Source organism: Neoarius graeffei, chromosome 14, assembly GCF_027579695.1.
Source record: "Neoarius graeffei isolate fNeoGra1 chromosome 14, fNeoGra1.pri, whole genome shotgun sequence".
In the NCBI taxonomy this organism is placed as follows: Eukaryota; Metazoa; Chordata; class Actinopteri; order Siluriformes; family Ariidae; genus Neoarius; species Neoarius graeffei.
In genome coordinates this window covers 27,317,269-27,331,429 of record NC_083582.1, presented here as the reverse complement: position 1 = coordinate 27,331,429, position 14,161 = coordinate 27,317,269, and the positions used below count along the sequence as shown (strand labels likewise).

The window sequence follows — 14,161 nt, the reverse complement described above, 5'->3', positions numbered from 1 at the left end:
GTCTTCACCAAGTTGGACCTACGGAACGCATACCACCTCATCCGTATCCGACAGGGAGACGAGTGGAAGACTGCCTTTAACACCCCGTCTGGGCACTACGAATACCAGGTGATGCCCTTCGGACTCACCAACGCACCAGCTGTTTTTCAGGCCCTAATCAACGACGTCTTAAGGGACATGATTAACCTATACGTTTTTGTCTACCTCGACGACATCCTTATCTTTTCCAAGACCGTGCAGGAGCACCGCCACCATGTCCGCCAGGTTCTCCAGAGGCTGCTACAGAACAATCTGTTCGCCAAGGCCCAGAAATGCGAATTTCATGTTCCCGAGGTCTCCTTTCTGGGATTTATTGTACGGACAGGCCAACTCCAAATGGACCCTGCCAAGACCCTGGCCGTCCGGGACTGGCCTACTCCCAAGTCCGTTAAGGAGGTTCAGCGGTTCTTAGGATTCGCTAACTTCTACCGCAAGTTCATCAGGAACTTCAGTTCTGTGGCAGCACCCATGTCAGACCTCACCAAAGGGACAGGTGGATCTTATGGCTGGTCTCCTCAGGCAGAAAAGGCGTTCAAAGACCTCAAGGACCGCTTCTGCACGGCACCCATTCTGGTTCTCCCGGACACCTCCCAACCATTCATCGTGGAGGTGGACGCCTCGGACAGTGGTGTCGGCGCGGTGCTCTCTCAACGTTCGGAAGGAAAGCTGCACCCCTGCGCTTACTTCTCCCACCGCCTGAGTCCTGCTGAGTCCCGGTACGATGTGGGGGATCGAGAACTGCTAGCGGTCAAACTGGCCCTTGAGGAGTGGAGGCACTGGCTGGAGGGAGCACAACATCCATTCCTGGTTTGGACTGACCACAAGAACCTGGAGTACCTCCAGCAAGCCAAGAGACTGAACCCTCGACAGGCTAGGTGGGCCCTGTTTTTCAGTCGGTTTGACTTCACCCTCTCATACCGCCCCGGCTCCAAGAACACCAAACCTGACGCACTGTCCAGACTGTTCTCTGCCACTAACAGGGAGAATGAAGTCGGGCCTATTATCCCTGTGTCCCGGATTGTGGCCCCTGTCCGCTGGGGTATTGAGGAGGCTGTCCGACGAGCCCAACGCCAGGACCCCGGTCCTGGGACGGGGCCACCAGGCCTCTTGTACGTCCCACATCAAGCCCGGGCCAAGGTTCTCCAGTGGGGTCACTCTTCCCCTCTCACCGCCCACCCGGGAGCTCGGAGGACCCTGGACTTCCTGAAAAGACGCTTCTGGTGGCCTAACATGGAGAAGGAAGTAAGGTCATTTGTCCTGTCCTGTGAGGTTTGCACCAGAACCAAGAACCCACGACAGCGTCCCCAGGGTCTCCTGCATCCTCTGACCATTCCCCGGCGTCCCTGGTCCCACGTGGCAGTCGACTTTATCACGGGTCTCCCTGAGTCACAAGGTAACACGGTCATTTTGGTCTTAGTTGACAGATTCTCCAAGGCCTGCCGCTTCATACCACTGTGCAAACTCCCCTCTGCTCTTGAAACTGCGAAACTTTTGTTTAATCATGTCTTCCGAGTCTTTGGTCTTCCACAGGACATCGTCTCAGACCGAGGGCCCCAGTTCTCCTCCCGAGTGTGGCACGGGTTCTGCAAGGTCATCGGAGCCACTGCCAGCCTCTCCTCTGGGTTTCACCCACAGTCCAATGGTCAGACGGAGAGGCTCAACCAGGACCTGGAAACCACCCTGCGAGGCCTGGCTATGGATAACCCGACATCGTGGAGCACCTGGCTGCCATGGGCGGAGTACGCCCACAACACCCTGCAGTCATCGGCCACCAAGCTGTCGCCATTCCAGTGCCAATTCGGGTTCCAGCCACCTCTGTTCCCGGACCAGGAGGAGGACGCGGGGGTGCCCTCGGTCAACCAATATGTGAGACGGTGTCGCAAGACCTGGAGCAAGGTCAGGAAGACCCTCATACAGACCTCCAGAACCAACCAGACTCAGGCCAACCGCCATAGAAGACCTGCACACGCTTTCCGCCCTGGGCAGCGTGTTTGGCTGTCCACTAAGGACCTTCCACTGCGGGTGGAGAACCGCAAGCTTGCTCCTCGCTACATTGGCCCCTTCAAGGTGGTGCGCAGGGTGAACCCTGTCTCCTACCGGCTCCAGTTGCCCCGGACTCTGAGGATCAACCCCACTTTCCATGTTTCCCTGTTACGGCCCGTACTGACGTCTACGTATGCCCCTGCCCCTAGGAACCCCCCACCCCCCCGCATCTTCCAGGGGCAGACTGTGTTCACTGTGAATCGCCTGCTTGACTCCCGCCGGGTCCGCGGCGGGTTGCAATATCTGGTGGACTGGGAGGGCTATGGTCCTGAGGAGCGCTGCTGGGTTCCTGCTCGGGATGTCCTTGATAAAGAACTATGTCGGGACTTCCATTCGGCCCATCCGGATCGCCCTGGGAACGTCAGGAGACGCTCCTAGAGGGGGGGGTCCTGTTAGGACTAGGACTGTTTTGGCCTCTAGAGGCCGCTGTTATTTCCTTTTCATGTCGTGTTTATTTTGGCCTCTAGAGGCCGCCACTGTTCCTGTGTTTTGTGTTTGTGTTAATTGCCTAATTATCTTCACCTGTGTCCTTAATTAGTTTGTCTATTTATACCCCTGAGTTCAGTCCTCTTGTCACGGAGTCTTTGTGCTGTTATGTTTATCTCCAGTTTCCTTTGTACTGTGTTTTTTGATCTTCTTAGCTTTTGTATTTTTGCACTTTGCTTTTCTTTTGGATTTTACTCTTTGTTTTTTTTTTTTTGTCTTTTGTTTTGCCCTGTATATAGTGTATATAGTTTAAATAAACCTTTTGATTCTTTTTCTACTTCCGCCTCACGCCTCTGCATTTGAGTCATCCCCCTGGTGGCCTAGTGGGGGTTTGCTGGATTATCACACCAACAAACCAGGTTCGAATCCCAGCAAAACCCTAACAACCGGAGGACAAACACTCCACTAACCACACCCACCAACTACTCCTAGCGATTTCGCGACTTCGCAACCCCTTGCGTTGTGGCAGTGAATAACATCGCGCACGCCTATTACTCCCCGCTCAACAATAAATTACAACTGTCTGCGAAAAGCTATCTGCGAAAGCCTTGTCGCAAGAGCATGCAGAGGCCTTTACTTCACTTCAGGCCCTGTCCACACGGCAACGGATTCAAGTGACTCCGATACAATTGCTTATCGTTTAGGCCTGGCGTCCACACGGCACCGGCGTTTTGGGTGCCCAAAACGCAATCTTTTTGAGAACGGGTTCCAGAGTGGAAAGATCTGGCAACGTTGCCGTTGTGAAGTCGTCTGGATGAGTAGAACGGATTTGTTTACGATGACGTCACAACCACATGACTGTGAGTGCTTCACGCCGGGTAGAAGTGTAACGAATATCACCAGGAAAAAGCCTTACAGAGCACTAGTGAGAGTGAAACACGAGCTTGGATATTATTATTATTATTATTATTATTATTATTATGTTCAGTGTTAGTTCACAGTAGTAATGCAAGAAGCAGAATAGTGACAGTAATAGTGAAGCAAAAACATGCAATTGTACAAACACTGCAGCTCTACAGCAAAATATTCATTTATGAAATGGTCTGATTCTTAACACCAGTAGTGCCAATGATCTTCTCATTGCGATGCGAGTTGTCAACAAATCCTATAACTTGGTTCATGAAACGCGCTTACAAAATATTTTCACTGTGAATATTTATTGTGTAATGGTGCAAAGTGAGAGAGAGAGAGAGAGAGAGAGAGAGAGAGACTCTGCCCTTAGGGCAGAGTCAATCCCGCCAGCAAAAATAGGGGAAAAAAGGAGCGCTCTCACCTCTTCAGATGCTGGTTTAAGTCCTACAGTACATTCCTCAAAAAGGGCATAGAGGAGCAAATTAATCCATCAATGTGTATCATTCAATTCATTCCGGACCATTAAAGACGCCGCCTTCCGCGTAGAATCATACGTCATCCTCGCCGCCATATTGGATAGGTCAAAGCGGAGAATAAAGATTCATGCGCTGCCTTTAACTGTACCAACAGGTTTACCGTCCAAACGAGATCACATGGGATTACCTTTCACAGGTGAGAAACAACAAATTAATCCATCAACATGTAGTATTCAATTTATTCCGGACCATTAAAGACGCCGCCTTCCGCGTAGAATCATACGTCATCCTCGCCGCCATATTGGAAAGGTCAAAGTGGAGAATAAAGATTAGCTGCGTTTAACTGTACCAACAGGTTTTCCGTCCAAACGAGATCACATGGGATTACCTTTCACAGGTGAGACTGGAAAAATACTTTTCATTGTATTTGGTCATTATAATGTAATTTTACGAACAGATTTTCCTGACTTTGTGGCTAATATGAAGTCTCGCGCATAATAGTTTATGTGCATGCATCCTTACTTCTTCTATTGTTCTGGTGTCTCCGAAGGGACCGTCTTACAGCACCCCTAGAGGTGTGGCATGTGTATTGCATCGTTTTCAGCAAGCGTTGCGTTGCCATATGGACCTGATATTTTACTGATTGTTGCCCATTTGGACGCGATATATTTTTAAATAACATCTCGTTGCCGTTGTCGTGTGGATGTAGCCTCAGTGTAGGCTGTTCTGTTTGGGCCAACTGCCCCTCAATGAGGTGCTCCTGCAAGTGTTGCAATTTCTCCTCGTCGAACCAACGCACTCTAATTGTCCATTATAAACTGAAGCACTGTCATCAGGCAAGGAACTGTCCTCTTCCTTGTGTCTATGCAGACTGTGTGTGCTCCTTCAGGACAGAATCATCTCTCAAAAAAACATTTAACTAGAGATCATAGTCAAGCCTGTTCAAAGCAGGTGACTGCAAGGTTAAATTGTGAACTGTACAATTTTTCAGAGACTTGTAGTGATACACAGTATTTTTCACATTTGAAAATACACATACACAATAAGGAAACTGTTAAATGTCCCTTTAAAGACTGTAGTTTTCAGTCGAGTGTGTACAGTACTTTTCGTGCACATAAGAGTAAGAAACATAACCTCTGTACTGTTGACAATTTTCGAGAAAACCTGTATCAAACTTTTATTCAAGGCACTTCAAACTCTGAAAGTACAGACTTTGAGACATATTCAGACGATCTAGACATAACAGATGATTTCATAGAGGATCAAGACCTGCATGATTTACTTCAACACAAAGTTGCATTCTTCTTACTGCGTGTACAAACAAATTTGCATGTGTCTAAAACAACAACTCAAGAAATAATAAATGAGCTATGTAGAATTAGCTCAGTTGTAGAAGAGTGCACACCAAAAATAATTGAAAGTGTACTGATCAAGCACAATTGTGAAGTAAACAATGTAGTCACTGTTGCTATAACAGAGATAGTTTAAAAAAAAAGTAAACCCCCTAAGTTTCTTGTCGAAAGAAGGGCCTTTTGGCTCCGAATACAAAAGATTAAGTTTTTACAATAAAAATTTTAAAGTGATTGAGCCAATTGAATATGTTTTAGATGCATCTTCAAGACGGAAATTTGTTTATATTCCTGTTTTGAAAGTCCTGACAGAGCTGTTAAATCGTAATGATGTGTTAGATAAAGTCTTGGAGACAGGACATATTGAAACAGTTGAACACTTGTCTCAGTACAAAACATACAGAGATGGTCTACGTATATTACAAAGACAATGTTTTGCTCTCGTCAGAAGATCTTAGCATTGCCCTAGGACTGTATATGGATGACTTCGAAGTTTGCAACCCACTTGGAACATCAAAAAAAAGCACAAGGTCTGTGCAGTCTACTGGGTGATTTCAAATTTACCTATATGATATAGATCATCTGTACAGTCAATCTATCTTGCATGTCTGTGTCATAGCAATGATGTGAAGAAATATGGGTATGGAGCCATTCTTGAACCACTGATAAAAGACCTTGAAGTACTTGAGCAGCAAGGATTGTATGTTCAGAAATTGGGAACAACTGTTAGAGGTACTGTGCTGTATGTGTCTGCAGACAACTTGGGGGCCCACTCACTTGCTTGGTTTCATGAAAGTTTTAATGTTGACAAATTTTGCCGGTTTTGTTTACCTAGTCGGCAAGCTATTGACATTCACGAGGTAAAGGAGAGAGTATTTCCACTCTGGACAGTTGAAGTGCACAAAGAGGACCTTCTGGAATTAAACAGACAGCAGTTAGTTTCTGTGAATGGAGTAAAGAGTGACTGTGTTCTCGATAGACTTTCTTATTTCCACACAATCCAGGGCTTCCCCCCAGATTTTATGCACGACCTTTTTGAAGGAATAGTGCTATGGGAATTAAGTCTATGCATAAAGTCTCTGATATCCAAACAGTACTTTACAATAGATGAGCTGAATTCCATCATTGGATCCTTCCCTTTCAAGTTTACAGATAAAACCAACAGACCTCATCCAATTTCAAAGTCTTTTGCATCGAAAAAATCTATTGGTGGGAATTGCCACGAAAACTGGACACTATTGAGACTTCTGCCGTTGATGATCGGTCACATTATACCAGAAGATGACAAAACTTGGGGGATTCTATTAGATTTGAAAGAAATAGTGGAGCTTCTGGCTAGTGGACATTTTTCAGAAGAGACATTGGTATACTTGGAGTGTAAAATCTCCGATCACAGGTGCCTATTAAAAGAGGTGTTTCCTGATTTCCACCTCCTGCCCAAGCACCACTTCTTGGAACATTATCCTGAACTGATTTGGAGATTTGGTCCTCTGGTTGATTTCTGGACCATTAGATTTGAAGCTAAGCACAGTTTCTTTAAAAGGGTGGTGCATGATTCTCACAATTTCAGGAACATCTTGCTCACTCGATCAACAAAACAGCAGCTTACTTTAGCTTACCATCTAGACTTGCCAAGTCTTTTCAGACCTGATCTGGAAGTTGGACACACTGCAGTTGTTTCACCTGATGCACTCGAGCACTCCATGAGGTGGGCTGTAGAGCTAAAATATGGAAACATAAGTCTTGTGTCTCTTGCAACCCATGCCTGCCTTTATGGCACAAAGTATTCAGAGGGTATGTTTCTGTCCATGGGGCACACCAGTGGCCTCCCTGACTTTGGGAAGCTGGTTAAAATTGTAGTTGTGTCCAGCAAAGTGTCTTTCATCATAGAACCATATCATGCATGGTACATGGAGCACCTGCGGAGTTATGAGTTGATGAAAAAACAGTCTTTGGAACTGGTGATTGTGGAATTACACGAACTAAATGGATATCAACCCCTGTATCCATACACAAAAGCAGGCAAACTGATGGTGACACCGAAAGTTTTTTTGCATTAAGATATAGTTGAGCTGTTATTTTACTTTAAATGGTGTGTTCCTCTCCTTCCTCTGGAAAACATATGCAGTATGTCCAACCAAATAAAATGTGTATGAATGTTCATGTTTATTCATGTTTCTTTATTGTTCATTTTGTCTTTTCTTACATTCTTTTTTTCTCCTTCTCCAGAGAAGTCCTGAGAGTGTCTTAGTCACAAGAAGATGCTGTTGCGTGTGATAATTTCAGCACAGGACATTAGAAAGCTCCGCTTGGACTCTGTTCCAGATTCGGTTGATGGCCTGAAACTGGTCTTGAAAACCAAACTGCAGTTACGCTCTTAATTTTGACCTTCAAAATGAAGATGAGGATTTCAAAGACTTCTGTAACCTCACGTGTCTTGACGATCTACCAAAGGAGAACGTGACATTGCAAGTCGTTTTCCGCCCTGTCTCTTCAGACTCAAGTTTGGACACTTTTAGCTCTGCTGTACCATCATCTCTGGCAGCATCCTCTTCAGCTTATTCATCATCTCCAACGACATCCTCACCATTTAGCAGCCAAACAGAGTGCTTTGCAGGTCGGCGTTCACAGCAATGGCCAGCTCATTTTCTGGTTCCCACCTTCTCATATGATGTTGAGCTGAGGCTCAGGCAGGGCAATGCAGCTTTTCGAGAAAATGGAGCAGTTCTATCCATTTCAGGGGACATGAAGTCTGAGATTCTGCTCAAACTTGCTGAAACAATATATTCATTCATGACCTACCATACTCTTGAACATTTTGGATGTGTAGCCAAGGCACTTGTTGAAAAACACCCTTGCCTTACAGAACCTGGCTCCACATCTGGATGGTATGGATGGAAACACAGCATAAAGTTCAAGATGGGCAATTGCAGACAGAAATTGAAAGGTGTGGGCTGCCGAGAACTGGAGGTTAATTCTGAGAAAAGAGGTGCTGGGGACATGCGAGGAAAGAGGAACAAAGTAAAGAAACCTAGATGGTCTGAAACAAATTTTCTTCCAGATCTCCCCCAGGGAAGAGACAGCAGAAGTCTTGAAGAAGAAGGAGAAAAGACGGTCCAGGACATGAGAAAAACAACCCCAAACCTGGCCTACATTGATGATGCAATGAAAGCCACATATGCACTGAGAAGACAGGAGATCGTTGAAGAGGAGCCACCTGTGGCTGAAGTGAGAGTCAGATGGTCTGCCCTTTTTACTGAAAGACAGGTAAAATGTGTAAATTTTTTCTTAGTCATAGTAAAGTAGTAATGTTGTATTGTGTACAGTATATTGCAGAGCTCTATGCTAACATTCCTCCCATGGAGCACATGTGCTCCTAAAGTGAAATATTTGGGAGTAAAATTAAAAATTGTCTAAGTAACACATTTATGTAACCCTTAATTAATGTTGAGGGTCAAATGTGATCCATTTTTACACTTGATAACAGTAAAAGCACCCTCAACAATTCACCTTATGCCTGTAATTTGAAGACTATATACAGAAGATACACACATGGAAATATTTCATCTTTTTTAATCAACAGATGCAAGCAATAAGTTGCTCTATGTTATGACTAACACATTTTGACATATTTGACACATTAAACATAAATTGATCTTTCCTGTAGGCCACTCCCACATATATTATGATATTAAATAATGCTTGAACTGATATGAATTCCATATTTTTATTTAGCTACTTAAATCATAGTACATACTGATTTGTTAAACTTACAGCATTAATAAAACTCAATAACCTGCCACACAAGCCAGTCTGCCAGTTTGAGGCCACAGATCGTTGAGGTTGAAGTTAATATTATGAAATATGCACTTTGAGACAGGTCTCTGCTGTACGTCACATGTCTGACAAAGAGTCAGTTGTTGTGCTGAAATGTTAAAATTTAGGTGACTTTTAACTTGAACTAAAACTGTAATGTTACTTCTCCACATAGATCGTCAAGGAATTCACCAGGCTCATGTCAATGGACATCACTAAGTTCTATGAGGGTCTGGACAGCCATCTGCATAAACTTCTTCACTTATTCCGGTTGAAGCGCTTCAAGGAAGTTCAAGAAATGACATGGCTCTTTAAGATGGAGGAGATGAAGAGAAACTCTGGGTTTGTTGAATAAAACCTGCCAGTGAGAAGGTCAGATTTTAAGTTACCTCTCTTGAACTGGAAGCTCAGTTTCCATCATTTGAGGGTTGACAAAAATCATAGCTCTGATATCAACTGAATTCACGTATCGTGTTTTTGCAGGCATCAAACCAAAGGAAGAGAGCAGCAGCTTTGCAGGGACTGCCATGGTACATGAAGGAAAATCCTTCTACACTCATGAAGAGATTTGAGGTAAGCAGCAAAATGTTGTTCAGTGATGCAAAAACTAGTTCACAATGGGCAGGGCTACACATCATCTCAGGCAGCCTCTGTGTGGATAAACTATATTGCAAAACATGTCTAAAGCACAGGTGCCTTTTTTGTTTGTTTTTGCATGAAGCCAACAGATCCTGTGGAGGACGTCATCAAGGGAATGGTGATTGGAATCCTTTTGGTCGTTGAAGATGTGAAGGAGCCCCTTCCAGTTTCCTACAACGATGTTGCCATCGTCATTGAGGAAAATATTGCCATGCGTCATCTGGGTGATGTATCCAACGCTTTTGTGAACCTGATGGGCCTGCTGTACATACTGAACCTTGACTATCCAAAAGACTTGAAATATACTTTTGAAGTGATTCAGCGCCTGTTCATGGGAATTGGGTCTGAGATGTGCACTCCCAGGGTCCACTCTCTAAAGAATAAACTGCTCAGTTAGAGGGATGGCTCAGGAGGATGTTTCTGCATTTGGTATTTGGTGTTCTCATTGTTTTGCCATTTGTCCACTATGTAGTAAGGAGAGTAAGGAAAGAAATGTAAAGCCCTTCTGTGGGTCACAACAGTTTTTTATGTTTTCATGTTCGAATAGATCTCTATTGCTGTCTGTTGAGGAAATGTCTGTTGCAGACACTAATTTGTATTTTATGTTGTAGAGCAAACACGAACAGAGTGGAGATTTCAGTAATGTTTGAATGTGTTAATTTTCTGGCTGACATTTGAGCAAGTTTATCAGAGAGACACAATTTTGTATCTTGCATTTTACTGCAACAATGCTGAACACTCACTTGGGTCAAGATTTAGATTGTTAGGTTGTTGGGTTTTTTTCCCCCTCAAAGGAAGTATGCTCTTTTTTTTTTTCTTATAAGCGGGACACCGTGTAATTTGAGTTTTTGACCAGCCCTGAAAGAGTTGGAAGAGCATGGATGTTTAAGAGGGTCTGAAAGCTTTTACACTATTTAGTAAGAGGAGATGAAATGTATCGCGCTTCTGTGGGTCACACCACCTTGTTTTCATGTTCTGACTTACGGTATTTCTATTGCTTTGTTTGGAGGAACACTAATCCATGTGATGTTAGAGCCATTGTCAAGAGTGGACATTTCAGTAGTTTGAATGTTTTCATTTTCAACATTTTGAGCAGGTTTCTCAGAGATACATTTTTTTGTTTGTTTTTACGAATCTCTTTCTGCAATTTACTGCAGCAACTCTGAACGTTCACTCAGAATGGACTCAGTTGAACTCAGAGTTATTGTTTTTCCCCAAAGGAAGGGTGCTCTTCTTTTTATGTATTATATTATTATTTATGTGTGGGACAGTGTAATTTCAGTTTATGAGCAGCCCCAAGCAAATGTGGGTTAGAGGGTGTAAAGACTATTTTTATAACATGTCCCAAGGAAGGTCTTTTTTGACATCCATTGACAGTGATTTTGAAGCAAGGCTGATTGAAGTTGGACTTGTTGGGGTTTTAATAAAGGTCCTTACTGAACTGAGTTTTTAGCTATTTTTTCATGTATTAATATTTAAGTTTGAGTGGCAAATTCTCCTGTAGATTCTTTGTAGATATTAGTTTGCTTAAATTTTTGAAATCTAGCAATTTCTGTAAACTCAAGTAACTTGGCAATAGAGCATGAGAAAAAAATAATAATGTTGCCCTAACTTGATAAAATAAGTTCAACCAACATCTTTTTTTAGTTCTTGTAAGTAATGTTTTCCAGTCCACATTATTTGATACATACTGTTGAGTCAACAAATCGTGAGTTGTATCAATCATGTATTCCATGTTGAGCCAACTTGATTCACAATTGTAGGAACTTGAAAAAATAAATTCAACCAACATATCTTAAAGTTATCTCAAACAATATTTTCAAGTCCAACTTACTTGATACAGGAAGTTGAGTCAACAGACTGCATGTTGCATCAACTCATGTTTTGAAGTGTAATAAAATTGACATTATAAGTTGACTCAAATTAACTCAGTCAAAGCAACAAGATGACTTGACTTTGTTAAGTTGAGTCAACTAATCTTTTTTTTACAGTGCATGCTCATAATGTTAGCCATGCCCCTTAGCTTCAGATCTCCTCCCATATCCCTACACTATAAAAAACCTTGCATTCCAAACCACATTCACAACCTTGTGAGTGGACTTCAGCAACCAGAGGAAAAGGTGAATATAACTAATTTGTTTAATGTTTAAAGATAATTACTGAATAGTTGATTTCTTACATGTAAGCAATGGAAAGACCATCAGCTAAGCCATATAAAACTGTTACCATATTTTATAGTTGTGTGTGCACAACAGTGACATATTTTCATTTTTAAACCTTTATTTTACCATGAATTATCCCGTTAAGTTTGACTGGCATCCTAAAAAAGAGGCTGTCCATAAGTCATAGTATGGACAGTTGAGTAGAACTGCATAGTTGGACTAGATTTGTGCAGCATATTTAAAAGAGGAATGTCTGTATCTTATAATGTGTCCACATGTCCATATGCTAGACTATACACAACTAAAGACACTTTAGAGTTATATGTTTGGACTTGTGTGTCTTGTATTGATCATTTATGGCTATATTTCTACCTTTACAGATGTCTCAGAGCAAACCTATCCAACGGTAAATGCTCTAATGTTCTATCTCTTTTTACGTGTTCACAAATGAGAATATATTCTGGTGACCTTTTTTTTAAATTATTTTTGTTACCTGTATCTATCTTTTGTTATCCCCCATTGGCCGAAAGGCCCGAAGGGGGATTATGTCGTGGCGATGTCCATCCGTCCGTCCATTCCGGGAAGGGTGCTCACCTTCTGAAATCAAGTCCTCTCATAATTTTTGGAGGAATTGCATGCAACTTGACAGGATTCTTTGTTATATGTCAGTACTATGCATATTGTAATTTTGTTAAATTCAGTCATATTTTACCAGAGTTACAGCCCCTGATTAACAAAATTATAACTTCACAGTTTCATGAGTGTGTTTTCCTTCTGAAATCAACTTCTCTCACAATTTTTGGAGGAATTTCACAAAACTTGACAAGAGGCATTGTTATATGTTGGTAGTATGCATATTGTAATTTCGTTCAATTCAGTCATATTTTACCAGAGTTACAGCCCTTGATTAACAAAATTATACTTTGACAATTTCATGAGAGTATGTTCATCTCATTTCATCTCATTATCTCTAACCACTTTATCCTGTTCTACAGGGTCGCAGCCAAGCTGGAGCCTATCCCAGCTGACTATGGGCGAATGAGAGTATGTTTTCATTCTGAAATCAAATCCTCTTACAATTTGTGGAGGAATTTCATGAAACCTGATAAAAGGCATTGGTGTATGTCGATAGTACACTTTTGCCGCTTTTCCACTACAAACGCGGCTGAGCTGTGCCGTGCTGACTTGGGATGAGTCGAGCTGAGCGGGGCTGTTGGAGTTGCATTTCGACTACAACCGCGCTGAACCGTGCTGGCTGGAAGTGGGTGGACACATTGGGTGGAGTTAGCGAAAGTGGGTGGACGTCACGTGATGTCGTTAAGCGGCGCAAACAGTGACATCAGTGATCTTTTAAGCGGTAGTCTCACGACCTGGATAGTAAACAATAAACATGGAGGACATGGAGTCGTTAGTGTTGCTGGTCTTGGTGCTGTGGCTTGTTGTCACCGACAATGCCAACAGATACTGGCAAGAGCGTATAGATGAGGCGAGGCACATAAGGCTTCAGAAATTCTCGTAATTTGTAATTCTCCTTCTTCCGGGTTTACAGATCCCAGCGTACTCGCGGGGCGTGTGTGGGCATGTGAGGACACTCCTCCTCACCAATCAGTGCACAGGGGAGTGTCTGCTCACGCCCCCAGCCTCACTCAGCTCGGTTTGGCTCGCTTCAGCCCCACTCCAAAACCATGCGAGTTTTGGGGGCTAAGCAGGGCTGAAGCGAGCTGAATCGTGCTGTTTTAAGGTAGTTGAAACGCAAGCCGTGTCGGGCTGAAGTGAGCTGAAGCGAGCTGAAGTGAGCTGAAAAAGGGTAGTGGAAAAGGGCCAATATTGTAATTTCATCAAATTCGGTCACATTTTACCAGAGTTACAGCCCATGATTAAAAGAAAATATAATTTGACAGTTCCATGAGACTGTTTTCCTTCCGAAATCCAATCCTCTCACAATTTGTGGAGGAATTTCACGAAACTTGACAAGAGGCATCGTTATATGTCGGTAGTATGCATATTGTGAATTTGTTCACTTTGGTCACATTTTACCAGAGTTGTGGCCCGTGATTAACAATGTTGTACTTTCACAATTTCATGCGGGTGTGCTTGCCTTCTGACATCAACTGCTCTCACAATTTTTGGATGCATTTCTCAACACTTGGCAAAAGGCCTTGTTATATGACGGTAATATACATATTGAAATTTAATTTTGTTTGTGAAAATTTTACGAGAGTTTTGACTCTTGATTAAATAACTTCTATTTTGACAATTTCATGAGGGTATACATTCTTCTGAAATGAACTCTCACAAT

General features: G+C 43.0%; 1 protein-coding gene across 1 annotated transcript in view; it reads left to right on the top strand.

Moving 5' to 3' along the window:
- The window catches only part of LOC132897573 (uncharacterized), a 58,647-nt gene that overhangs the window by 15,039 nt on the left and 29,447 nt on the right, over positions 1-14,161 (top strand). The window contains exons 3-6 of the mRNA XM_060938827.1: positions 8,318-8,473; positions 9,545-9,634; positions 9,783-10,064; positions 12,243-12,268. Coding sequence (XP_060794810.1) covers positions 8,318-8,473; positions 9,545-9,634; positions 9,783-10,064; positions 12,243-12,268 — 554 coding nt within the window. The remainder of the gene's footprint in view (positions 1-8,317; positions 8,474-9,544; positions 9,635-9,782; positions 10,065-12,242; positions 12,269-14,161) is intronic.